The 26,732-nt window shown below is 36.8% G+C and overlaps 1 protein-coding gene across 1 annotated transcript; it reads left to right on the forward strand.

The window, feature by feature from the left end:
- The first annotated feature begins 18,371 nt into the window (after window positions 1-18,371).
- On the forward strand, window positions 18,372-20,030 carry LOC107803683 (uncharacterized). The gene is made up of 2 exons (XM_016627452.2): window positions 18,372-19,075; window positions 19,406-20,030. Exons 1-2 carry the CDS (start codon window positions 18,496-18,498, stop codon window positions 19,708-19,710), a joined length of 885 nt encoding a protein of 294 aa, XP_016482938.1. The 5' UTR covers window positions 18,372-18,495; the 3' UTR covers window positions 19,711-20,030.
- Window positions 20,031-26,732: the final 6,702 nt, after the last annotated feature.

A 26,732-nucleotide genomic window follows, 5' to 3' on the forward strand; every position in this document is an offset into this window, starting at 1 on the left:
TATGTTTCTTCATAACTATCTTGTATCTCTTCAAAAAAATTATCGAATTTATCTGATTTTTTCTGTGAAATATTTTCTTTTCTATATCCCCAATTATCTGTTCTTAATTCACATTTCTTAAAATGCTCTTCTACATTGCTTAAAGTTAATTTTCCAAGTTTACACCCTTTACATTGGAAAGTCTTATTTTTATTTTCTTTAACTAGCCTTCTTGCTTCTTCTAATGCTATGTCTACTTCGAATTCGTCTTGTATTGTTTCAATATTCATAAATTCAGTATCATTATCTTCCATCATACTTTTAGTTGCATCATCTATTTCTTTTTGGGTAGAATAATTATAATTGGTAAACCTAATTGATGTTTCTCCTTTAGAGTTTGTATACATTAAATGAGATTCTGGTTTGAATATTTTTGGCATTGCGAAATCTTCTAGATTTCATTCTAATCCAGCATATTCTTTTGGGTTTATCTTAATAGGTTTTATTAATTTTATCCCTTTATTTCTCATTATTTCGACTACATCGTCTACCTTAATTTTAAATTTTGTATTACTATTTGCCATTTTTCCAATGAAACCTACACATATCAGTAAATTATTTCCATTATTCATTTCTTCATATCCTTTAGTCTGTATTTCTATTTTGATATTTTTTCCAAATTCTGCTAGATTTATCATGAAATCTGGGCTAATATAAAATACTCCTCCATTATTTGTCATGTCTACTTCTGTTAAACCTATTATAGATTTCTTTTGATCTGACCATCTATCATCATATACTACTATTAGTACTTTAGTTCCTAAATTCTTTCTAGTTAGTCCTTTTAATTCGATTACTATTAATCTCATATGCATTAAATTCTTTTTATAATTTTTAAATTTGCCGTACTGATTCTGGATTAATTAAATTTAATGTTGCAACTTTATTTCCTATAGCTGATAATTGCTCTTCTCTATAATGTTTATATAGTTGAGAGTTATTTGAAAAATATCATGTATTATATAGTATTCTCGGATTGAGTAACCTTAGTTGATTTTGTTGAAAGATTTGTATATCTTTGTCTATATCTATTATTTCGTCTAATTTTTTATTTTCTTCTAGTCTTTTTCTTGTTAGAATTCTAGCTAACATGTTATTACCTATTCTATTATCTGAAAAACTTATTCGTGATCTTTCTTGGTTTGTTGTTCTTGACCCACCTGGAAAAAGGTCCATTTTTGTGATTTTCTTATTTTAATTTTATCTTTTTGCGGTGTTATTTCAACTCTTTTTAATTGTTCTATTAGGTCATCTACTTTTGGGATTTCAGTCTTTATCTTCTTTTCTTTAATAATTTTATCTAGCTTTTTATTAATTTCTAAAAGTAATACTATTATAGTATTATTCTGTTTTATTATTGTTTGATCTGCTTTCCCCTGGGGAGTATAACTAGTCAGTCCTTCTGGATTAGGTTGAATTCTTTCTGTGAACTTTAATGCCTCTTCATATAGTGGATCTAGTTCTAGTTGTAACTCACTCATGAAAGAGCGATTTCTTTTATTGTGTCTATCTTTTCTTTTAAGGTATTTATCTCACTTTTTAATACTTCTACTTGGTGTGTTATTTTTTCCACTAATCTGGTTGTTTGTATTTCTAATTCTTTAGGCTTTTCTGTAATAGTCTTAATTAATTTTTCTATTTCGTCTTTCTTAGGTATTACTTCTAGATTAAACTTATTGTTCAGAAATTATATTTTTCTGTCTATTTCTAGTTCTTGTGATTTTAGGAAATCCAAATTTTGTTCTAATTTTTCTAAAGTCTTTCTTTGTTTCGTTTGTAATACTTCTACTAGTTCTAGTGTTCTTATTATGTTTTTATTATTTTCTTGGGTTTTTTCCCCAAAGTTGATTATTATATCTACTAAAGTATTGTATTGATTATCTTCGGTATGTAATATATGTTCTCCACTACTAAAATTACACTTAATTACCATATTATCTTTTCATATTCTATACTTCTTTTCTGGATATATTTTTAAATCTAAATATTCTAGGTGTTCTTTAGTTTATCTATTTTTTAACCTAATAGTATCCAAATTTTTCGGTTCTTAAAGAATTTTATTCTTTGATTTTCTAAATATATTTCTCCTTCTATATATTGTATTTCCCACTCTAAAGCTGATATGGTTTCTGAGCTAATACTACGTTTTACTATATAACTTGGTTCTATGTTTGTTTTTAACTCCGATTCTTTTATTTGTTTAGCTAATTCTAAAGTTGATATTAATAAAGCCCTAGTCTTTCGTAGTATGTTCTTTAATTTTCTTTTTCTTTGTATATCCCTACTTAAAATCCAATAGTTACAAGCTATTTCTTTAGTTAAAGGATGTTGTCTCAACATATATGTTATCCTAGTGGGATATATTTTATCTTATTCCTCGTGGTTTGGATATAATCCTTTTCTTGTTGTATTTGAATATTAATTCTTTCTATTTCAAGAAGAAAATCTTCTTTATTTAAAATATCTGATTCAAAGAGACTTAGTTGTAACTCTAACATTTCTTTATATTCTATGCTATTTTTAATAATTTTACGACTAATATATATATTAGATGGTGATGGTAACTGATGTATTTAGCAAAAATAAGTTGTTTCATAAACTGGTTGGTCCGAAAATCTTCTTGCTCTGATACCAATATAAGAGAGGTAGTTAAAGTCGCAGTTAAAATCATCTTCTAGTCGCAGTTAAAATCGTCTTCATAGATGGTATAGATGACATGACTGATGGTATGATAATATTAATAATATCAGATGTAGTTGTTTTCTATAGATATCTGAACAGATACTACTATTGTATTGTAGATATACAAAATGTACGGCCAAATCTATCGAATAAAATCCGATTTCAATGTCTATTATAAATTCTTCCAAACTTTTAGTAAGGCTCCTAGCAAAGCTTTCTGGATTTGTATAGTTATTACGATTGTTGGACATTAACAATGAAATTATTTTTTTCTATTAAACTCTTATGTTGTGAAGATCCGACTCGGTACTCTCTTTCTTTTATTCTATAAACTTGTATAGTTACCATATTATCTAAATTATGAACAGAGATTACCCCTTTACTACTCGTTTTTTTAATCAACTTTGTTCATCTCTTCTTCCCAATCTTTTAAAGATTTTAACACTTTTCTTAACTCTTATTTCTTTAACCTCACCCCGGCCATGGTTAAACACTTATACCCTTCTTAATTGTTTTCAGGTTTTACTTAACCAGTTTCTTCTAGGAATTTACAGGTTAATCCATCATAATTGTTAAGAAATTGGGAAGCTAACCATATACTTAGAGTGATATCTAATAATCGATCATATGAACATGAAACATAAAACTATACAGAATAACAAAAAAATTTAAAATAAACAGGGGTAATATCTAGCAAGAACATAATTTAGATAAAGATGAGTAACTTACATGCTTATAGGAGAGAGATTACCCTTTCGGGAAACCCGAAAAAGTCTACTGAGCTTTGGAAATTAAAAACGATCACACATAAGCATAAGGCCTTATTTATTTTACAAGCCTAGAGGAGGAACTACTAAAGTATTCATAAGGAAATATTTTACAAAGTGTTTTGGAAGGAGGTTGATGATGAAAAGGTTGGTTGGATGGGTTTTCTTCAGAGTGTTTTTCTTCTTCTTCGATCTTGATTTTCTTCTGCTTTCTTCTCCTTTTTATAGCTAAATTTTGGAACGGATTTGAAAAATGGATTCCAAACTCTTCTGAAATCTATCTTGTCCAACCTTGCAGGGTAATTTATTGGGCCCCATCTTCACATGGCTTGGTCGGAGATTCCTCCCGTGTTTGTAACTTTTTCTTCCACACAAAATTTTAACTTGTCTTTTAGCACAACTACCATTACCTCTTGTCACATCTTCTCTACTTTATGTCACTTGTCATTTTTGTCTTTTAGCATAGCTAGCATTTCTTCCTGTCACATCTTCTTTACCTTCTTGTTTTTCTCATTGGTATGCTAACATTATTGTTCTGAATACCAGCCTGGTGCTCTTTAATTGCTGTTTAACTGGGACTTTGTTTTTAGGTGTCTAAATTATGTATAGCTATTGAATCGAAACTCATTTCTGACTTATCTTCATATGGATCTTGAGCATCTTGATAATTTAGGTTGTCTTCATAGTTATCATCTTCTCATGAACTTTGGGTCCTTTCTGGATTTGGACTTGGACTTGGATTTGGATTCTTAACCATGTGTTTGTCTTGTTCTTCCTTTTCTTGAAAAACGTTTTCTAATGTTTGTTTGATTATATTTTCTATTTTTTCATTTTTTTTTATTTTTTGAAATTATACTCTTCTTTTTAACGCTTCTCCCTGTGTTAATGTTCTGGGTAGTCTTCTTCTCGATGAACCTTCATCTTCACTTTTTGGCAAAGTGACAGCCATAAACGGATTTGATGTGTCTTTACCGATTACCATTTCAACCAGACTAGCTATATCATTATCCGATACAGTGGATCTTGTTGCATTCATTGGGGAATGCATACCCTTCTCATCCATTTTTGTTTGAGATGGAGAAACATGTTTTGGACTGTTCATCTCTGTATCTTGTTGAGAAATAACTTGAGTCTGGGATAATTCAAATCTCAACGCTTGTACCCTGTGTTCTAATACCTTTACCTGCTCCATAAGTTTTGTCTTCTCTTGTGCCAGGGTTTCATTTTTCTGGTTTATTCGTTTAAAGGCTTCTGTCATTGATGAACAATGATCACAGAATATTATCTTGTCATTGTCTTTTCGGATGTTGTATTGAGGGGTTTTTTCTGGGTTTTGTCTGAGTGCTGGAGAGATATAGTAGTTTGGTCTTAGTATTCCTCTTGCATAATCTAATGTTTTAGTAAAATCATTAAAACCTTTGAAAAGTGGTTTCTCTATATCCTTAATGGAATCTAGTACTTCTAACCATGTCTGAAAAATACCATTTGTCTTACCATGTATAACCACATAATACTTAAATCTTTTGTCTTGGTTTTTATCAGTAAAATATTGTCCTAAGGCATTAAGAGACGCTATAAAATATTTAGTGTCTTTCTTATTATATGTTATCCATAAGTTATCAATTAAACATTGTTGCGGTCTGTCTATGACACATTCTGGTAGGACTCTAAATGACATGTTTGATGGTGGAAAAAATATTAAATTATGTTTTCCAAAATTTATTCTTTCCATATTGGTCTGTTCTCCCAAAGGATGTGGCTTAAAATGAAGATTACTTAATACTGTCTGCAAGCATCTGTCTGAGGGTGAGGCTTGAATGCCCTTCCCTTTGTCTTCAGTCTTGGAAACTGTTGGTCTCATGTTGTACATGTAAAATACTTGTTTATTAATTGACAGTAATTTTAAGCCTAGGGTTTTCTGGCTGATGATTTTCTAAGATAATAATTTTTTCTGTTGTATCCCTTGTTGTATTGAGGTTTATATTTTCTATATTTCTTCTTTCTATATTCATTTTGTCATAACTTTGTGTTGTATGCACAGTTGATCTACAGAAACTCATATTGTTCTGTTTTAGTTGTTTTTGTATCTGTAAATTGGTACATTTTTCTTGTAGTATTTCCATTATATGTTGTACTTTGTGCCCTATAGATTGCATGTGGATTTTTGTATTACACCTTCTCTTTTATACCATCGTTCAAAGCTTATGGGAAGCCTATAAATCAGAATTTCCACAAGATTTTCAAATGTTAATAGCAATGGGACCAAATCCTTATAATTTTACAAATAAATACATAGCTTGATCACAGGCGAAGATCCAAATAGTGGAGTAGTAGTATTACAAAAGAACGCTTTAATAAAATTAAAAGAATTAAGTATAAGCAGTTGGTTTCATATAAAAAAAAATTTAAATAATTATTTTTATTATTGTACTATTAGTGGAAATGCTTTTGATCAAAGATCTAAGTAAAAAGTTATTTAATAAACTACCAGGAGTCTTAGGAAGAGAAATAGAAGAACGATGGTATAAAAGAGAAGGTGTAATACAAAATTCACATGCAAAATGGCCTATAGGGCACAAAGTACAACATATAATGGAAATACTACAAGAAAAATGTATATATATATATATATATGTCCAAGGTTGATGGCGGAGTACGAAGGAAACGTGTCGGAAGTACTTTTGTCACTTAAAAGTTGACAATAGTGTGTAAATGTTGACTAAAACAAGTGATATTAGTTGAGTATTTGTAAAGAAAAGTCTTTTTCCTCTTTTATGTTTGTTTTTCCTTGGAAAATCATTTTCAACAATTAAGTAAAGGAAAAAAAACATTTTATCAAAGAAAACATTTTTTGTCCTACCAAACATTTATAAACTCTAGCTAATGAAATATAATACAACTTTTTAATCTAAAAATAATGGATTTGATTTTTTTAAGGTAAAAGTCTGAACCAAATTGAACCATGAACATTTCTCTCTCCTGTTCATAATAAGTGACATTTGGCTTTTTTATTTTGCTCCAAAATAAGTGTCATTTTATATAATCAGGAAGGAATTAATTTTATTTTTTCAAAATTTGCCCTTATTTACAAATTCGAATATGTCAAGTTAATTAACAATATGCAAATTTTAATTAAATAATTTAGTCAATTTTTTTCCTCTAGGAGTTAGTATTTTCTTAAGGGGTGTGTCAAAGGCCAAAAGCCACTTATTATAAACCGGGGGAGTAATATTGTTCACGCAGAGTATTTGTAAAGGCAGGGGAGCCTTAGAGTATTTGTAAAATTATTTTCGTATGATATATATGTTATGTATTTGAGTCGTAGAAGCAACTACTAGTATTTATATTAGAATAGATTATATATATCATAATCGTCTTTCCCCGAACCTTGAACACGTAATACATCATGTTGCCTTTTTATCCATGTTTATCATATGAGTCAAGAAAATCTATAATTTTTTAAATATTACATTCAGCCAAATTATGTCAATATTGGGAGAAAGGTGAAACTAGTACTCCAATTTTGTTTGACCAATGTAGGAAAAAACAAATTGTCGGCAAGGAAGCAGCCAACCACAAGTCGGTCCATATAACATCGGCGCAGCCATAGGACCGGGCTTCTAAACCATGGTACACAGCTTCCGCCCACTTGACGTACATTTAAATAATACTTTTACGGGGTATGCGTTCGAGTCTCCCTAAGAGCAAGGTGAGAAATTTTTGGAGGGAAGAATGTCGGGGGTCTATTTGGAAACAGCCTCTCTACCCAGGGTAGGGATAAGGTCTGCGTATACACTACCCTTCCCAGACCTCACTAAATGAGATTATACTGGGTTGTTATTGTTGTTATTGTTTTACGGGGTGTGCGTACGCATCTGATTTAAATATTTCACTAAGTCCCAACATGTCGATTCTCGAACATATTATATTTCAAACTATTATATTATTCTTTTTGGTTAAACTCGATGCATCTTATAAAATATGTTATCCGTTAGGGTTTACAGACGAATTGTTTGCGGGTGGATATATCAAATCCCCCACTACATGGCTATCATTAGTAATATTACGGTCCATAATTTGTCTTTTTAAAAAATAGTTCCTGCAATGTCTGCCCAAAATACATGCTTGACAAACACCGGAGGAACTATTGTTACAAAAATATCTTCAAAAAAATTCTTATTGGTGCTCTCCTTGGCCAGTAGATCAGCAACTTTGTTGGTCTCCCTGTAGTTGTGCTTACCACCACAGCGCCTAGTCTTTGGACGATTGACCTGCATTCATGAATAAGTGAGTCAAAAGGGAGGTTCCCATTGATTAACATTCTAATTACCTCTGTTGAATCAGTGTTTATTTCCAATGGTGTAAACTGTCTTTTTCTGCAAGTAGCAGCCCTTTCAGAATGGCTAGCAATTCTGCATGAGTGTTAGTGGTATACTGGATGGAACCCATATAGCCGAGTACCCAATTTTCGCAAGTTGCATTTCTGAATACTCCTCCCAGTCCGCCCCTTCCACTATTTCCTACTGCAGCTCCATCAGTATTGAGCTTGTAAGTGTTAATTTTTGGTAGCTCCCATTTTACCCAGATATTTTTTTGTTTTGGGTTCTTTATTTAACATAATGGTGACATATTCAATTGCCTTAGCTATAGCATATTTTGAATCTACCCTTTCTTTCCTTTTATTGAAGAGATTGTTGTTCCTTGTAAGCCATATTTGTCAGAAGCAGTATGGTAGTAGCTCTTCCCATATAATGATGTTGTTGTAGTGTTCTTTCTTAAGGAATGCTTATGTGGTTGGCCAATCCCTAGGAGTGAATGATGGTATAGGAGCAATGTTGTAGTTTGTGCTTTGTGAGAGGATTGCTTGCCAGAAGAGTTTGGAGTTAGTGCATTCAAAGAAGATGTGTGTTGATGTCTCATTTGCCTGATTGCAAAAGCTGCACATTGGGTTTGTTTGTATCCCAACATGGCGGAGAAAAGCTCCAATGGGGAGCCTCTCATGGAATAGTAGCCAATAAAATGATTGAATCTTTTTGGGAACTTTTAGTTCCCAGATCCACGAAACATTGTGGGTCATGATTTCCTCTTTTTGGTGTTGAAGAGTATCCAGGAGTGAGTAAGCAGATTTTGTGGAATAAATTTCATTTGAGGTGGCTCCCCAGATTATTCTATCTTCCTTAATTGGGTTTGGTAGGATGAAGGTGTTGTGGATGGAGTTTTGGATATTTTGAGGGATGGTAAGAGAGAATGTTGAGAGATCCCAAGTTTCATTATGATGAGCAGAAGCTACAGTTTTGGTCATGTCTTCTCTTGTCGGAGGTCCTTCTATGAGAGACCTTATAGCTGGGAGGTTATTTATCCAAGGATCATTGAAAAAGCTGACTCTATTTTCCAAATGCACTACCCATCTTTTTGCTTTCATGCATATTTCCCACCCTTTTAGAATGCATTGCCAGGTGTATGACTTAGCTTTTTTAGGAGGTCTCCTCCAATTGCAGTGTTTTACAATTAGAGTTTTTGCCCAGAGGGTTGAGGGATTTTAATATAGCCTCCACGCAAGACTTGAGTTAAGTGCTTTGTTTTTCAATTCAGATTTCTGAATCCCCAGCCCCCCTATCCTTAGGCATAGTGACTGTATCCTAGGATACCAAGTGCATCTTCTTTGTAGTGGCAGTAGTGCCCCAGATGAAGTTCCTCTGTATTTTATCAATCTCCTTGGTTGTTTTTGTAGGCAATTTGATGTATTGCATTACATGATTTGGGATGATGTTCAGAGATGCTTTTGCCAAGGTGGTTCTCCCAGTCATGTTTAGCATACTTGTTTTCCATCCAACCATTTTAGAGTGAAAATTGTCAATGATAAATTGGAAATCACTGTGAGTTGGTCTTTTATGGAAGATTGGGAAGCCCATGTATTTTCCAAAGTTTGTTGAGGCTCTTATGACAAGAGTGCTTGAGATGAGTTCCATTTGGTGAGATTGGCAATTAGCACTGAAATAGACTTTAGACTTGGTAAGGTTGATCTTTTGCCCAGATGTCAAGTTAAAAAAATTGAGAGTACTCATGATTGTGTTGCAACTGGCTTGGTTAGCTGTTGCAAAAAGAGTTACATCATCAGCAAAGAATAGGTGAGATATCTTAGGGCCACTTCTGCTAATGCTAATGGGGTGCCACTCACCCTGGGGGACATTTTTGTCAATGTCTCTGGAGAGTCTTTCCATACACAGGATAAACAAGTAAGGGGAGAGTAGATCACCTTGTTTGATGCCCCTAGTAGGCATGAAGGGGTTAGTTTGCTCACCATTAACAATTACAAAGATGGTGGAGGAGCTGACACATGACATGATGAGTTTGGTGATTGTGTTTGGGAATTTGAAGGCATGAAGGGTTTGCTTGATAAAAGACCATTCTAGTCTGTCAAAAGCCTTTTCCAAATCAATCTTCAGAATCATGTTAGAGTATTTGCCTCTCATTTTCCCAAAGTGAGAGATGTATTCTTGGACTATGATGGCATTGTCTGAGGCTTTCCTATTGGAGGGGAAGCTAGACTGGCTAGGCGTAATGATGTGAGGGAGGTAATGCTTGATTCTGTTGACAATGATTTTTGTCACTGTCTTGTAGGCAGTATTGCATAAGCCTATGGGCCTGTAGTTTTTGATCAGAGGCTTGAGGGAATTTCGGTATGAAGCACAGGAGGGTTTCATTCATGACTGGATTTATTATTGATATGGAGAAACAATTTTTGCAGAATTGAGTGACATCATTACCCACTATGTCCCAGTATTTTTGATAGAAGAAAGGATGAAGGCCATCAGGTACAGGTGCTTTGAAGGGCTTGAAAGAGAACATAGCACTTTTAATTTCACTGTCCCTGAGAGCCATCCCAATTGTTGTTTGTTGAATCTGGGAGAGGCATTGCCCCTGGATTTCAGAAGAGAACAAGTCATTCTGGGACTAGAGGAGGGATATAGTGTAAAGTTCTTGGAAGAACTTTGAGATTGATTGCTTGATTTCTCCAGGCTCAAACATCCACTGTCCTGAGTCATCTTTGAGGGAAGAGGATTTTGTTCCTCCTTCTTCTATTTAGAGTAGAAGTGTGGAAAAATTTTGTGTCAGCATCTCCATCTGAGAGCCAGTTTATTCTAGACTTCATTTTCCAAAAATCCTCTTCATTCTTTAGGATAACACTAAGCTCCTCAATGAGGGTGCTCTCAAGGGTTTGCATGGGGGTGTTAAAAGGATAATGATGGAATTTTTGAATCCCCACTATCCTTGCAAGCAACCTCTTCTTTTTGTGATAGATATTTACAAATGTATGTTTATTCCACTTGAGTGCATTTTCTTTGAACAAAATGGTGGAAGAGATTAAGGAAGAATTAGGCTAAAAAGATTCCCTAATTAAGTTTTGAAACAGAGGGTGGTTGTACCACATTGATTCAAACCTAAAGGGTTTATTGAGAGGAGTCAAGTTTGTATTGCTTAGATTGATGAGCATGGGGCAGTGGTCAGAGCGGGTCCTGGGGAGGTGAGTGATGTTAGCTTTAGGGTATTCATTTACCCATTGGTTATTTGTAAAACACCTGTCAATTCTTTCTAGGATTAGACAGGACCTGTTTTTGTACCTCTTATTTTACCAAGTATATTTACTACCTTTAAACCCTAGGTCTACAAGGTGATAATTGTTGATACAATTCCAAAATGAGTTAGTCTTGTGGGTGTTTATAGGGTTTCCCCCAAACTTGTCTCTTGCTTTCAGGACTTTATTGAAGTCTCCACCTACAAACAAATTCCCTCTGTGATTATTGGAGATATCAATTAAGATCTCCCAGAGGGCTTTTCTATCCTCAATGTAGTTGCTAGCATAAATCGCAGAAAAAACCAAGGGGGGTTTAATGGTAATACCTTAACCATGGCATGGATACCCTGAGAGTTTACATCCACTTCATCAACTTGGAGGGAAGATTCCCTCCACATTATGACTATACCTTCAGAGTGGCCTACAGCAGGGAATTGGATGTACATATCGTATTAAAGCTCTTCAGTTAGCTTTTTATGGTCAGCCATTTTGGTCTCCAAGAGAACCAACATCACGAGCTTGTGCATTTTGACCATGTCAGAGAAATGCCTCTTGAACTCTGCACTGTTTGCCCCTCTAACATTCCATATTTTGAAATTTATTAGAGGGTTCAGTGTTGGAGGGTTGTTGCTCGTTGATGCCTTGTCCCTGCCCTAGGGTTGCATCGCTTCTCTTCCCCTGTGTTGAGATTGTTAGGGTCTCATAACTGGGGTTAAGGTCAGAAGGGGTTAGAATGTACCTTGAGTCTGGTGAGAGGAGAAGTCCATTCCACAACGGACTAGGTTCTTTAGGCAAAGGAGTATCAAAGTCTCGTTGTGTTCCACGCTGAACTCCGCCGCTCTTATTGCTTCCAGCCATAGTGAGTCCACCCTCACTAGGTTGCCGATTGGGGTTGCTTCCTGGTTCATTAGCACCTCGTGATTCCTCAGTAGCTCCAGGGTTGTTGATATTCCTTTAGAGATGTTCCCTAGAGGCGATTGGTGTTGTTTCTCCTGAGGTGGTTGTTGATGGATCTCTTGCACTGAAGATGAAGTTTTCTGAGATGGTTCATGTTGGAGTATCTTGAACTGAGGGGTTGCATAGGGGTCCTCTACTGATGGATCTGGGAAGAAAGGCATGTTGTTGAATATCTGTTGCATCTTGTCGTGGACAGATGAGTCGATGTTCTGTTGCATGTGAGTTGGGTGGCTTTGGGCCATGACTGCCTGCCATAATTGTGCTCCAAGCATCCCCAAACCCCTATTTAGGGCTTCTGTAGTTACCCTTGCCAGATGAGCTGGGTTTTGTATGATTAGAGAGATCGGTTGATCTACTAACTGAAAATTGTAGCATAGGGCTTGGCTGTGGAGGGCTAATTCCAGCCACAACGCTGGTAAGTGGTCCGGTGGTGGTGGTATGGAGGTTAGGAAGATTGGGGGGTTGGTATTGAGTTCCATTTTTGGGTTTCTTTTGTCTGCCCGTTTTTGGATTAGTAATAAAGGGTGGGTTATTGGGGCAATCAACTGTTTTTGGGGGTTGTGGACTTGGATCGACAAACATGCTTAATATTTTAAAGTATGTGACTGATACACTGAGAATGGTATTATTGTGATATCCGGTTGAGTTGATGGCTTGTGTTAAATCACTTAGGATTTCTTGATTGCTCAGTTTTGGCTCTTGAACTTTCATGAAGGGGTTTTCTCCAGTTGGTGTTGGTAGAGGAGACGTAGTGTTGTAGGAGTCATAATTGGGGTCTACCATGGAGTCTAGTTTTTCAGAAAAGGGAGATAGCCCCGTCTGAAATTTTTCGCTTTCCTCTTGGCTTTTGGGCTTAGTTGACTTTGGACGTGGGGTAGTGTCAATTGGGTTTGGGTTACTGTGTGTGGGGTTCAATTTGGTTTTTGCTTGTGGTATGGGCCCCTTTCCATTATTTGTGTGTTGCTGTGTAGGACCTGGGTTCGTTTTCCTTTTTACACTTGTATTGGGCCTTTCTCTTGTGGGTTGCCCATTTGTAGTACGTTTTTCTGATTGTTGTACCTTTGTATTTATGGGTTGGGCTTGGTCCATATCCTGTAGAGGGTTAGATTTAGAGGTGTATCGGAAAGTTTGAGTTTCAAGGAACTTACTGGATGTAGCATCGAACATTTTGTCTTTGATACCATTTGGTTTTGCTGCTATTTTATTCTTTCTACTCTTGTCCATTGCTTCATTATGTTGCGTGTTGTTCTCTTTTTTACGCTTTCTGGGGAAAGAAACAACTTTCCATTCCTCTTCTTCCGCATTAAGTGTTTGGCTTGAATCACCGTTTGGCTTTGTATTTGAGCACTCCGGGTTGTCTTGCATATTTGTTGTTTGATGTTGTTTTTGTCTGTGCGAGCATCCTCTTGTAGTATGCCCTATCCTTCCACACCCAGTGCACAGTATGTTTTCTCCTTCATAGACCACCAGTTGTTTATGGTTCCCTATTGTAACTGATGTAGCAACTAGTGTTTTCAAGGGTACCTGGATACATATTCTTGCGTATCTACCTCTGAGAGTGGCGGAGGTGCACATATCAATTTTTAGAAGCTTCCCCAGTTTTCTGCCTACTTTTTCTAGGACCTCTTTGTCATAGAATTCAGTGGATAGTTGAGGTAGTCATATCCAGATTGCAATGAAGGATAGTGTCGCTTCTTGTGGAACGAATTTGGGTTCCCATATTCTGACTGAGAGGAAACTGCCAGAGATAAACCATGGCCCTTTTTGTATGGCTTTCACTAGATTTTTCTCTTCATCAAATTTGACTATGTAAAAGTCTCATCCTAGGTCAATCAAGATTAACTGTTCGGATGGGTTCCATAACTCAATTAATTTAGATCGAAGGAGATAATGTGGCATACACTTTCCAAAAAGCTTTATGATGACTGAGTAACACCATGGTTCATATAATATGTTTTTATCCTCTTGAGATAGTAGGATTGGACGTGTTGTTTCCTTTCCTTTTTGTTGCGTTCTTGTGGATTCTAGTTCTGAAGCGAAGTAGTCAGCTTGTGTTGTATCTTGCTTATCTAGGAGCATTTCCTTGTAAGAATGGGATTGGGGTGTGTCTTCTTCCATGACAGATCCGGTGGTTCCGGTGGTATGTTAGGTAATTTGGGTGGACTTTCCATTGGTTTATTTGTAGTGATGGATGAGAGCTTCTCTCTCCTCAGTCTCTATAGTAGTTCTGCATTTGTTATTTCAAACTATTATCATTAATTAATACTCTTTCTTATCCACTTTAATTGATTTTTTAAATCTTTTTTTGGTTCATAATTGTTTACCCTTAAAATTAGATAACAATTGAATTTATACAAGATTTAAGGATATGCGGATTAAAAGTGAAATAAGTAACCAAACCAGTTGTGGTATTGACTCCGGTCTCGGACCTAAGCTTAACAGTTGTTCTGCTTTGGGTTCAGAGCCAAATTATATGTGAAGAACTATGAGCAAAATAAGAACGTTGAAATAACTTAGAAGCAAATAAAACAAGTTTATATTGCCTTAATATGCGTGTTACAGCGTTCTTCTTGAATGAAACTCACTCACTTTATATAGTAGGAGAGTTTCATCCCTAGCATAACTCTAAAAAAAGGTTCTAAAAATCTTCTTTTTCTTTAATCACTTATCGGCTGCCAATACAGGCCAAGATCCACGACGTGATATACGATTGAGCGCGAATATCATGACCCTCCGATAGTTGTGTACAACTATTTGCTAATATTTTTTGAGGTCTTGGAGCTCGAACCAGATTCGGGAGGCGTCGTCTCGATGGCATCGGTGGTAAGCGCTTTCCTCGGACCTTAGTATGAGAGGTTCCTAGCTCCGATTTCATGTAGTTATGTCCTTGTTTCTTTTGCCCCTCCAGAAAATCGGGGTGTTTATTAACCCTGGTTTTACCCATATACAATAATATTTAATTTTTTCAGATATCAAAAATGAATTAACTTCAATTTTTCAAAGTTGCTCTTGATGTAAAGATATTTGTTATATTCCCAAAGAACAAATTCAGGTTAATATGGTCAATTTTATTGTTAATTAATGCTAAAAGATGAATTCCTTAATATGTATAAAAATAACCAAAAGATCAATTAAAGTGGACGGGAGGAAGTACTTCTTTCTCCCAACATACTGTAATTCAAACTATTATTGTCAATTAATACTTCTTTCTCCCAATTTATGTGATCGTGCTCGAATTTTGAGATTCAACAAATTATATTTTGATTGTAATCTTTTTATATGTCTTTTAAATATTCTAAACTATTTATTATTGTGACTTATAGTATCTTTTACGTAGTTTTCAAACGAAGTATTGTAAATTTTATTTCGAAAGGTTAGAAGATTTTATGTTCAAATGCACAATCAAAATTAAAAAAATTGAATCTTGAAAAGTAAAACGTATCACATAAATCGAGACAAAGAGAGTATATATTTTCACTCTAATATTCCCTTCGTTCACACTTGGCACGTTTTGACTTTTTACGCTCCTTAAAAAATAATAAATGAAGCGCATAATTTACTATGGTACACATATTAATTGATGCATTATTATTGGATTTGAGAAAATGATTTGAAATGAGCAATAAATATTGTGGGTATAACGGGAAAAAATTTTGTTTTTTCTTGATATGGGTAAATTGACAAATAAAAATAAAAATTTATTTTTAGTACAAATGTGAGGTTAAAGTGAACCGAAGGAGTATCTTTTTATCCTGTAATTAACGCATCAAATCAAAGAGAACATATGTTCAACAAATAACACCACGAACCAACTAGGAAAAATCTCTTCCCTAAGAGTCAAGGTCCTCAACTTCTCATGCAAATAAAGAAAAAATGAAATAACTAATCTATTAGAAGATACATACAATATTTGCACGTTAAAGTTTAAACAGAGTTATAAGCTTTTCATATTCTTGACGTCAATGTGAATCGTTCTTTTTCTTGGACAACTTTTCAGTTTTTGTCTAAAGTAATAATTTCAGCAACCATAATTATTCCCCTAGATGTCATAACTGTTTTGTTTTGGCTATGTCATGCTTAATTAAACTAAAAGTTCTCCTTAATTTTTTTAATCAGAAAATTCAGTAAAAATAGTGGAGTAATTGTCATTATGCTGATCACTTAGGATTCAATAACTTTTTCAACTCAATGAATGATTGGGGAAAACAACGTTTGTGTTAAGAGAATTATTATTTACTTTAATAAACTGTACATGTAACTACTTCCACGTATTACATACTCATGGTCGGTTTAATAATATTTGTGGTCTAAAGCTAAACTACATGAGTGATCTCAGAAAAAAAAAGTAAAAAATTTTGTCTATATTTCTTAGTTTATTTATTTGCCTTTTGAGATGCGAAGTTATTAAATTTTTATTATCGATTTCTTCTAATAATTCTTTTTCAATTGATATAATATAACTAATTAATGACAAAACACAATAATATTCGTTTTGACTTAGTCAGAAAATATAAATAAATATAGCTCAACAATAAAAGTTCAAATCTTATTTGACAGAGAAGTATCACAACATCGTTTTCACTCTAAAGACTTAATAAACCCAACATCTCCCATTTCTTATCTTTAGAAATTGTTATTGTTCCACATAAGTACGCACAAAGAAATCTTCTGGAGTTATATGCATATTGTCACTATCTGCCTAACTTCACTCAAAAGAAAAAGGGAAATTTGATTTTTAGTCTTCACCAATATTATTTTACTTGTATGACTTTTTTTCGAGAAGAAATAATTAAGGCAATAAAGGAGATCAATAAGTAAAATAAATGTAATTTTTATATGATCATTTTACTCTATTTAAATTATAAGTGAATATAGAAGATTATTTCCCCCAGACAAAAATTAGCTTGAACGAAAAAGTTCACAAAGTCAAAAATAGGCTACGTAAAATAGTTATTAATTCTTCTATAAAAGAAAGACATACTCCCTTTTGACTGCTCACGAAAATTTAAATTAAAAAAAAAACACTTTAAAACTAGTAAGTTTGAACATTATATAAGATTTAATTTGTATGGCTATACTATCATGTCATGAAAGTATAACGAAAAGCTTAAAGTTTGAAAAAAATTAAAAATTAAAAATATAATAATTGTTCAATTCATTAACAGGTACATATATGCGTGTAGATTTGTTTTTACGTATTAGTGATGTTTCATACTATCATATTATCAAAAAGGCAATTATATATCATGATTGGATACAATATAATAGTTAAGCTATATATTAGCTTAATAAGAAAATACACTAAAATCCATGCATGAACTAACATATAAGTAAAACTTATCCTTAATCAACTACTATACTTGCTTTTTTCTTATTTAAAACCAAATAAGACTATATAAGTCACATTTTAATAAATTAGAAATACTTAAAAGTATATGCAAATTTTACTCTTACAACAATGTACAGGCTTTATAATAGTATCATATCATCTAAATGATAATTATGTGTCATAATTTGATACAGTAGGTAAGCTATATTAGTAATAAAAAAATTAGTACACCAAATTCCATGCATGAAGTAACATACAAGTAATAATTATCGTTAATCAGCTACCATAATTGCTTCGTGGCAACTCTACTCCCTCTCAGTTCAAAGTCAAACTCAAACTCAAACGTTATGAGAAGGTGATAAGTACTACTTTTAATCCCCTTCCAAGGTATCGTCTGGTTGGAAACAAATTATTTTATGATTAATGAATTAGTTAATTTTGGAATAATTAATTTCAAAATTAGTTATATTACGATTTATCATTTTATTTCAACCAAAAATAGAATAAATATATCTCAAATTTAATCCCGTAATTAATTATCCCTTATCATTCACACTAAATGAGCCCTGAGTACTACACATGAAGTTATCTTTAATCGAAACACTTTATATTCAAAGTGAAATTTATTAAGTTGATTTTAAATTAGTTGGGTCCCAAAATAAGTACCAAATATACATAAGCGGATAAAAAATTTAAAAATTCAATGAGTTCGACTCTTAAAATTTTTAGTATAAAATTTATTATACTATTAAAATTATGAGTTTAATTATAAAATTTGTTAAATTTTAATAATTTATATATATATATATATTTATACTTCAAAAGTTATGAATTCAAATAAACTTGCGAACATTGGGTTATATACATACCACTTGGAAAACTAAAACCCCAAAAAAGGAAAAAAAGAAAAGAAGCAAAACTCGTCTTGCCTACTTTCTTTTACCTAATCGAACGGCTCAGATTTCATCCTATCCCACAAACACGCGTCCTCAGCCCTCCATCTTTTATTTATACTCCTCTCTTCCAACACTTATCTCTGCGGTCCGTACTTCCATCTTCTCCTCCTCTTCTTTACTCTCAATTCTCAAAAAATAACAACTATTTCAGCTTACAAAATTACACAACATAGCCAAGAATTTACAAAAATGGCACCATCAACGAGCAGTTTAATGTTATCAATGAAAGTTCTGTTGATTTCAATTGGCGCTGTATCTTCAGCTATGCTCGTAAAATCCTCTGTTCCATTGGTTTTATATGAATTCCCTACGATTTGGAGTAGCTTTATTTCCAGTTGGCTCAAGCCTCCTTACCTTTACGTTGTACTCAACTGTATAATCATCATCATCGCCGCTACTTCTCGATCACACCGTAGGGAACATTCTAGCGGTGAATCACAGCCGTTGATTTCTGCCAGATCAACTCCGCTCTCAGATTTGATAGTAATTTCCCAGCCTAACGTTAACATGAGTGAACCGGAGATGTCTGAGTTATCGCCTGAACCGGTGGATGAATCGGAGGTGTTTGAGGTGAAGGCTGAACCGGTAAATATTGAACCGCAGCAGGTGGTTGAAGTTGAAAATGATGATCAGGTTGTGATTTCGAATTCCGTTGTTACGTCGTTGCCTGAAGTGGAAACGGAGCTTCTTCAACAGCTAGCGACGGAGAAACCGCTGGTTTCTTCCCGGTTCGGTCACCGGAAACCGCTTACGAGAATGAATCCTGAAGGTAACAAATACTATACATTTCTCATTAAATATGTATATTATATTATACCAAAAATATATATTTTATTGCTGTTATTTTTAAAACGGCTACAAATTTATAGTTCTAAAAAATTTATACTCCTATTTATTACTCTTCTATATTCTTCCAGTTTATGTTATATTATTTTCTCATCCGTACAAATGAATCATATATATTTTTATATTTGAATAATTCTCTTTATTATTATATTAGCATGTTTAAGTCATGAGTATATTTTAAAAATATCCTTTTTCTTTTGTATGTGAGTTCAAACACTTTTAAGGTTAATTCTGTAAATATTCGGAATTACAGGGGTGAAATCGCTGAGGGTAGCAAGAGTGAAGAGACATGAGACATTAGAGAGTACATGGAAGAAGATAACAGAGGGTCGTCACGTGCCGCTCACGAGGCACCTGAACACGTGGCAGCAGAATCATGGAAGTCAATCTCCGGTTCAAATTGAAAACAAGAGGAAAACCGTACTTGAACCGTCGCCGAGTCAGGACGAGTTGAACCGGCGAGTAGAAGCGTTTATAACTAAGTTTAATGAAGAAATGAGGTTACAGAGAGAACAGTCATTACAGCAGTATATGGAGATGATTAATCGTGGGATTTAAAGTTAATTTTAGCAATTTCCCATTTTTTTGGGTTAAAAAAGGAGTTTTTTAATTTTATTTTTTCGACAAAAGGTATTTTTAAAATTTTTTGGCAAGAACTGGTGGGGTTTGAATAGAGGTATAGGCAGTGAAAAGGAGCTAAAGTTGTATATAGAAGTGTAAAATGTTCTTTTATTGTTTAAAGTTTAGGATAAACGAGAAATGAGATAATACTGTGTACTAGTTAAAATAGTAGAGAAAGGTGCACGTATGCAATTATGGATTTACATATAATTATTGTAAGTATGGGTCTCATTAATTATTCGGTTAGAATTTCATGCAATAGCTTGGTTCAAAAAGTGTTAAACTCTTTTTAGTTAAATCAATTTAAATGAATGGATAAAGGGTAAAAAAAATAATTGACTCTAAATTAATGAAAAATAAGAAGAGTTGTGTAAGGTTAAGCTCATGAACTCATTAAGATAATGGAAAAAGATCTAATGTATATGATGAGCTTACATTCATTCTTGACATTGTTAATCCATAATGTAAAATAAAGAATAAAGAAAGAATTCATCACTAATGACCACGGGGTATCTCTTTATTTATTCCATAACGATGGCTACAGAAGAGGAATAGCAAAGCTCTGAACCTTCTCTCATCTTTGAGATGGGTTCTCCTATTCACCTCCTTTGTTAGTGAAGAAGTGTGTGATTTGTGATAACCTCCTCCCCCCTGTTGTTCTCTCACCTAGTATATATACTAAGTATTCTCCTTTAAACAACGGTCATTAGCCAGAGTGCGTAAGTCTCTTAACTGTGTTACAGATTGACCCTCTGAAATGCTGTAACAATCAATTCACCGTACAAGCATTCTGAGTACACGACCTCGGTCGTGGCCAAGGTGCTTGTTGCTATAGCGTTATACAAATACAACTTCGGCCCAAATGACTACCGTTCCTCTTCCTGCATATTCCTATTTGGTCAGATTTCAACCCATATAGTTAGTCCCTCCGCCTATTATGGTCGTTTTTTGGCGAGCTCGATGGGCGGAATCTGTCGATTCGAAAGTTGTGAGAAATCTGAGCGCTTTGGGCGATGGGTGAGTACCTCGTGGCGAGGTAGCGACGTGACGTTTCGAGAGCTGCATCAGACTGTTACGTCAGTTCAGAATGTCATTAAAACTCCTCATGCATCATTATGGCGCATGTTTTCTATGATTTGCATCGTTTCTTGTGCCCTTTCCGTTTTCAAAATGGCGGCGTTTGATTTTCCTGCTCAGGGTACTTATATCCCTATAAATAGGGGGAAATCCTATATTTGAATGATGCGCTTCCCAATCGCTCAAGAGAGACTTTCGCAACTTTTCTTCTTCCCCTTCAGTTTCACATTTCCCTCTGTTAAAAGTTTTTGTGGTTCGCTACCTTTTTCCTTTATCGTTCCCAATTTTCGCAATCAAAGAAGAGATGGCTAGTGCATCCTCTGACCCAGAGAGAGTTGTTGGAGCCCTTGCGCCGTAAATTGACATGCCTCCACATGAAGAGGATGTAGTTGCGGTAGAGGATGAGAAGTTTCCAACCGTGGATAAAGTGGTTCCTCGCCCAGGGAAGGCAAGGACTGACTTCAAGAACCCTGCCAAGGATGAGTTTGAACCTGTTATTTCTATTATGGATGTTACAGCGCTCACGACATTTAAAGCCAAATGGAGATCGAATCTCTGATCATATTGAACGGCGGGTTGTGACATAGTGCATATACACCGCCCGGGCTACTGTGCATTTTACGCCTATCCATTTGTCATCGGATACACGCTTCCCCTTCCTTCCTTGGCGGTGGATTTTTGTCGTTTCTATGAGGTGTGTCTAGCTCAAATCTCTCCGTACGTGTATAAGCTCTTCCTTATGCTCATCAAGTACGTGGAGCTGGCCGATCGAGGAATTACTCTACAAAACATGCTTCACCTCTTCGCCCCCCATTTTTATAGGGGCACGATGATTCACCTTCGTCACCGAGGAACCAAGGGTTTGGTGGTAAAGATAGATGACAAGTCCAATCGTCGCTTTTGGGAGAACTTCTTCTATGTACGAACAGAACACGTGGTAACGAACCCTGCGGGGTTTCCTGAGGCATGGAATTTCGCCCATAGGTCTTCCTTTCCTTTTATTATATTATATATTTTTTGAAAATGGTTGTTGGTCGTCTCCTTTTAGTGATTTCGTCGAGTGTTTTCTGTTTCCGCAGCCGAGAGAGTACCTCCTCCACAAGTTGCTAATATTCGCAAATAGGGGAGCTTGATTCTGCCCCACAAGATGGGGATTTGCGAATGGGCGCCTTTCCATAAGAGGTTTGGGCGCAAACCTTCCACTGGTGAGTCGGCTTATTTCGGCCTTAGTTGCTTTGTTCTTTTCTCCGTCTTTTTCTTTACCTTACGTATTCGTTTGGTGAAATTTCTTTCATTGGCAGGTCGGAGAGGAGCGAGAAGGGCGAGGGCTCATGTCCTTGCTTTTCGTCAGCGGGCTTCTTCTGCCCCGCTTGTACCAAGGGTAATTGTGGATGAGGGCGTACAAAGTCTGGTTGTTCTACGGACAGCGTCCACGCCCGAGCCCGTTTATTCAGAGGTTGCTCTTCGGTCAGACATTCCGGTCTCCACATTCCGTTTGGTAGACGAACCTTCTCATGGTGGTGGCGAAGAGGCCCCGTCAAATAGGTAGAGGTTAATGTCAGAGAGGACGTCTTTTATTGAAACGCCCTCGAGGGCCGACCCTATTTCGACGGTGTCTGAAGCCGGCGGTGATGCCAGTCTGGGCGTGGAGGTGATACCCATTTCGGGCATGGAAAAAGCTGCCATGGCAGGGGGACAGAGTTCGGAGGCTGCCGCGATTGTTCCGAGCGGTCCATCGATGTCTTGGCAGGCCCACATCCCCTATTCGGCTACTGAGAGGTTGAAGTGCGTTATAGTAGATGAATATGAATTTGATTCTGATATCGATCATGAGGACATGAGGATGTTCGAGGAAGGTTTTACCAGAGTCGATGTGAGGGTAGAAGGCCCTTCCCGTGTGCTCGAAATTCCATCAGATTTTAACCTGCTGGAGGACACGGTGGACTTGGTACCCCAATTTGACCTTCTGTGCTCTGCCTCCGAAAGCAGATCTCTTCGAGAGATCAGTGATTCCGGTTTGTTGCGTGGCGTGGCAGAGATGGCCTTTAGGGTGAGTTTCCTTTTGCTATTTTCTTTGTTTTGTGCCATTTACATTTGTTGATTCTTCCTTTTTTCCTCAGACTTACATGTTGGAGATCGAGAGTGCTTGTCGGGCTGAGAGACGGGCCGACATCTTTCTGAAAATGGCCACGAAGTACCGCCGGTATCACAACAGGTGCCGTGAGATGCACGTGCAGCTTAGGGCGGCAATAGTACTCAATCCCTCAAGAAGGAGTTGGAGATGAAGGACGAGGATCTGATGCGGTCTATCCGCAGATGTAGCGAGCTTGAGGGGCTGCTTAGGGCCAAAGACGAGGAGCTCGAGGTGGGCAAAAGGGTTGCGGCGGAATGCGAGGATCTTCAGGCGAAGGTATTATCCTTGCGAGCCGAGCTTAAGTAGACTGCCACTAGAGTTGTCGATCTAAGTGCAAAGTGGACAGAGAAAGTGGCTGAGCTAGAAAAGAAGGTGGCCGAGGGGGCCCGAGTGGCGGCTTTGGCGAGGGCAGCGGCGCTGGAAGACACTATTTGTATCCTCAGGTCTGAGTGGGAAGCCGAGAGGGAGACAACCATACTGAGGGAGGCAAGGCTCGAGGAGCGGATCGGTGAGCTTGAGCGGGATACCTCGAACCTGGGAGACCAAGTTGTGGCTCTCGAGGTCGAGAAGGCGTAGCTGTTGGCTCAGGCCCCCTCTCAGGAATCAGCCTCTGTTGCTGTCCCCCGCCATTTGTACGAGCTATGGGTCTATGCTAAGGCCCAACGAGATATATATAAGGGTTTGTGGGTGGCGGGGAGCGTTCCTGAGGCCGCTTTTGAAGATGCTCGGATTAAGACACACGAGGCTCGTCTTGCCTGCAGTTATGACCCTGCGACATCGGAGGCCGGTGGGGGTGCTGAGATTGAAGATGGGCTCTATTCTAATAATGACAATGTTGACGAGGACGGCGGTAGAGATGAGGTCGAGTGATATATTTGTTGTTGCTTGTTTTTCTGTTTAGGGAGGCACGCTTTCGGCCTTTTGTAAGACGTTGTCGTGTATGTGTATATATCTAAATAAGATAGTTGGTTTGACTTTGGTTGCATATCTCAGACTCTCGTTCTCATCCATTTCTGAAAAAGGTCTTCAGATTTTCCCGTGATGAGTCCCTAATTTTAGTTGGGAATTCGAATGAGGTCGAATTTAGCTTGCTGATTCGAGTGAGGTCAGGTCTCATTTCGTTAGTTTAATGTGGTCGAACCTTATTTTGTTAGTTTGAGCGAGGTTGAACTTTATTAGCTTGAATGAAAGTCGAATTTTTGGCGATGGTCGGGGGCCGTTAGGGTGTAAATTCGAGCGAGGTTGAGTTGTAACCTGTTATTAGTTCGAGCGAGGTCGAACTTTGACTTCTTGAATCAAACGAGGTGGAATTTTACTTTCGTTTGGCGATGGTCGGGGGCCGTAAGGGTGTAAATTCGAGCGAGGTTGAGTTGTAACCCGTTATGAGTTCGAGCAAGGTCGAATTTTAACTTGTTGATTCGAACGAGGTCGATTTTACTTTCGCTTGGTGATGGCCAGGGGCCGTTATAGTGTAAATTCGAGCGAACTTTAATTTGTTGATTCGAACGAGGTCGAATTTTACTTTCCATTGGCGATGGCCGGGGGCCGTTAGGGTGTAAATTCAAGCGAGGTCGAGTTGTAACCCATTATGAGTTTGAGCGAGGTCGAACTTTAACTTATTGATTCGAACAAAGTCGAATTTTACTTTTGCTTGGCAATGGCTGCGGGCCGTTAGGGTGTAACTTCGAGCGAGGTCGAACTTTAACTTGTTGATTCAGATGAGATCGAATTTTACTTGTGTTTGGCGGTGTGTGGGATCGGTGGAGTGGTAAGAATGTGGCATACTGCCTTGTTTTTATTGGAGAATATTACTCGTTGCTGCATCGTTTATGCATATGTCGAGGTGAGCCCCAGTCTATCTAGTCCCTTTATTGCTCGGCCTGGAAAGGATGAACTTATTTCTTGGACTTCTGGGCACCTTGGGGCTCGATTGATTTGAACGAAGTTCGGTCGTGACTCATAGTATTTAGTCGTCCGAATCGGCATAGCATTGCCAAGGCGAGCATACAGGAAAGCTTTTTGTGTTCATGTGCTGCCTGTATTGGGGATATTATACGTTCCATGGGCTCATCGCCCAGTTGCATGCTATGGAGATTGTTTCTTAATGATGTCGGCTTGCTCTGAGCCGTTTGCCTGTTATTTGTAGTATGATACGGTATGGAGGGTTTTCCCGATTTGCTGCTCGCCGTAAGGAGGAATTCAGAGCTTGTATGTCGGCTAGCCTTTGTTCAATTTGGGAGGGCATCCTTGTTCTCTGTTCCACTTCTCTCTTTTTTTAAGAAGGAATAGCGGGTTAGAAGTACATGGAATAATATGTTACCTTGGTCGACTGTTTAGATGATGAAAGAGGGGGATTGGCCACGTTTCCCTCGTCTGGCAATGAACTAGGGATCGCGCTGCAGGGCGGCTCGCCTTGTTCTGTATTCTGATACTAGTTTCTGGCCTGATATTGGCTTCGGCTTTACGCTCGGCCTCGTCACTGGTTGAGCTTTGGCATTTCATGGGTGGACGATCCTTTCTACTACTAGGGTTTCGAGTTTGAGTCCTAGTTTGTCAGTCTCGGTCGTGCAAAGATGGCAAAAATATAAGTCATACCACAAACATACAGATGAGGAATATCTTAGTCAGCAAATTACACAACAAGCATCGTCTCATGTAGTAGGAGGGAAGGCGATATGCGCAGGATGTAGGAGGCATTAGGTACTAACCTGGAAATGGGATTACGGACACATTTGGTATACGTAGTTGTAGACCCCTTATGACGGCTCATGTTCACAATGCCTCGGGGCTGTTGCTTTGGCGCAGCGCAACTTTCATGTGCACACTAGGTACAACTTCAGTTTCGCGTAAGGATTTACCCTTGGTAGGTTTGGCGGTTTCGGGGGTTTACCGACCGGTTTGGCAAGTCGACATTCGTAATGAAAGGGTGAAACTACACCAAATGGGAGATAGAGCTAAGACTATGTTGGGATCTAGAGGGAACTAAGGCTTTGGCTAGAAAATCCCCACAGACGGCGCCAAATTGTTTGACCGAAAAGGTGTTAAAACTCTTTTTAGTTAAATCAATTTAAATAAATGGATAAGGGGTAAATCCTAGCCAAAGATAATTGACTATAGATTAATGAATGATAAATAAGAAGAGTTGTGTAAGGTTAAGCTCATGAAATCATTAAGATAATGGAAAAAGATTTAATGTATATGATGAACTTATATTCATTCTTGACATCGTTAATCTATAATGTAAAATAAAGAATAAATAAAGAATTCACCGTTAATGACCACGGGGTATCTCTTTACTTATTCCATAACGATGGCTACAGAAGATGAATAGAAAGCTCTGAATCTTCTCTCATCTTTGAGATGAGTTCTCCTATTCACTCCCCATGTTAGTAAAGAAGTGTGTGATTTGTGAGAATCCGCCCACCCACCCACCCCTACTTAGTTCTCTCACCTAGTATCTATACTAAGTATTCTCCTTAACACAACGGTCATGAGCCAGAGTGCCTAAGTCCCTTAACTGTGTTACAGATTGAACCCTCTGAAATACTGTAACAACCAATTCACTGTACAAGGATTCTGAGTACACGACCTCGGTCGTGGCGGAGGTGCTTGTCGCTATAGCGTTATACGAATATGACTTCGGCCCAAATGACTGTCATTCCTCTTCCCACAGATTCCTGTTTGGTCATATTTCGACCCATATATAGCTTGCTGTACGTTCGAAATAAGCAGATCTTGAAAAATTGAT

The sequence above is a fragment of the Nicotiana tabacum genome, chromosome 21 (genome assembly GCF_000715075.1).
Source record: "Nicotiana tabacum cultivar K326 chromosome 21, ASM71507v2, whole genome shotgun sequence".
NCBI classification, from domain to species: domain Eukaryota; kingdom Viridiplantae; phylum Streptophyta; class Magnoliopsida; order Solanales; family Solanaceae; genus Nicotiana; species Nicotiana tabacum.

Coding starts and splice junctions, on each gene's coding strand:
- LOC107803683 (XM_016627452.2), top strand. CDS start 18,496: ATGGCACCATCAACGAGCAGTTTAATGTTATCAATGAAAGTTCTGTTG. Junction 19,076..19,405: donor TACGAGAATGAATCCTGAAG/GTAACAAATACT, acceptor TCGGAATTACAG/GGGTGAAATCGCTGAGGGTA.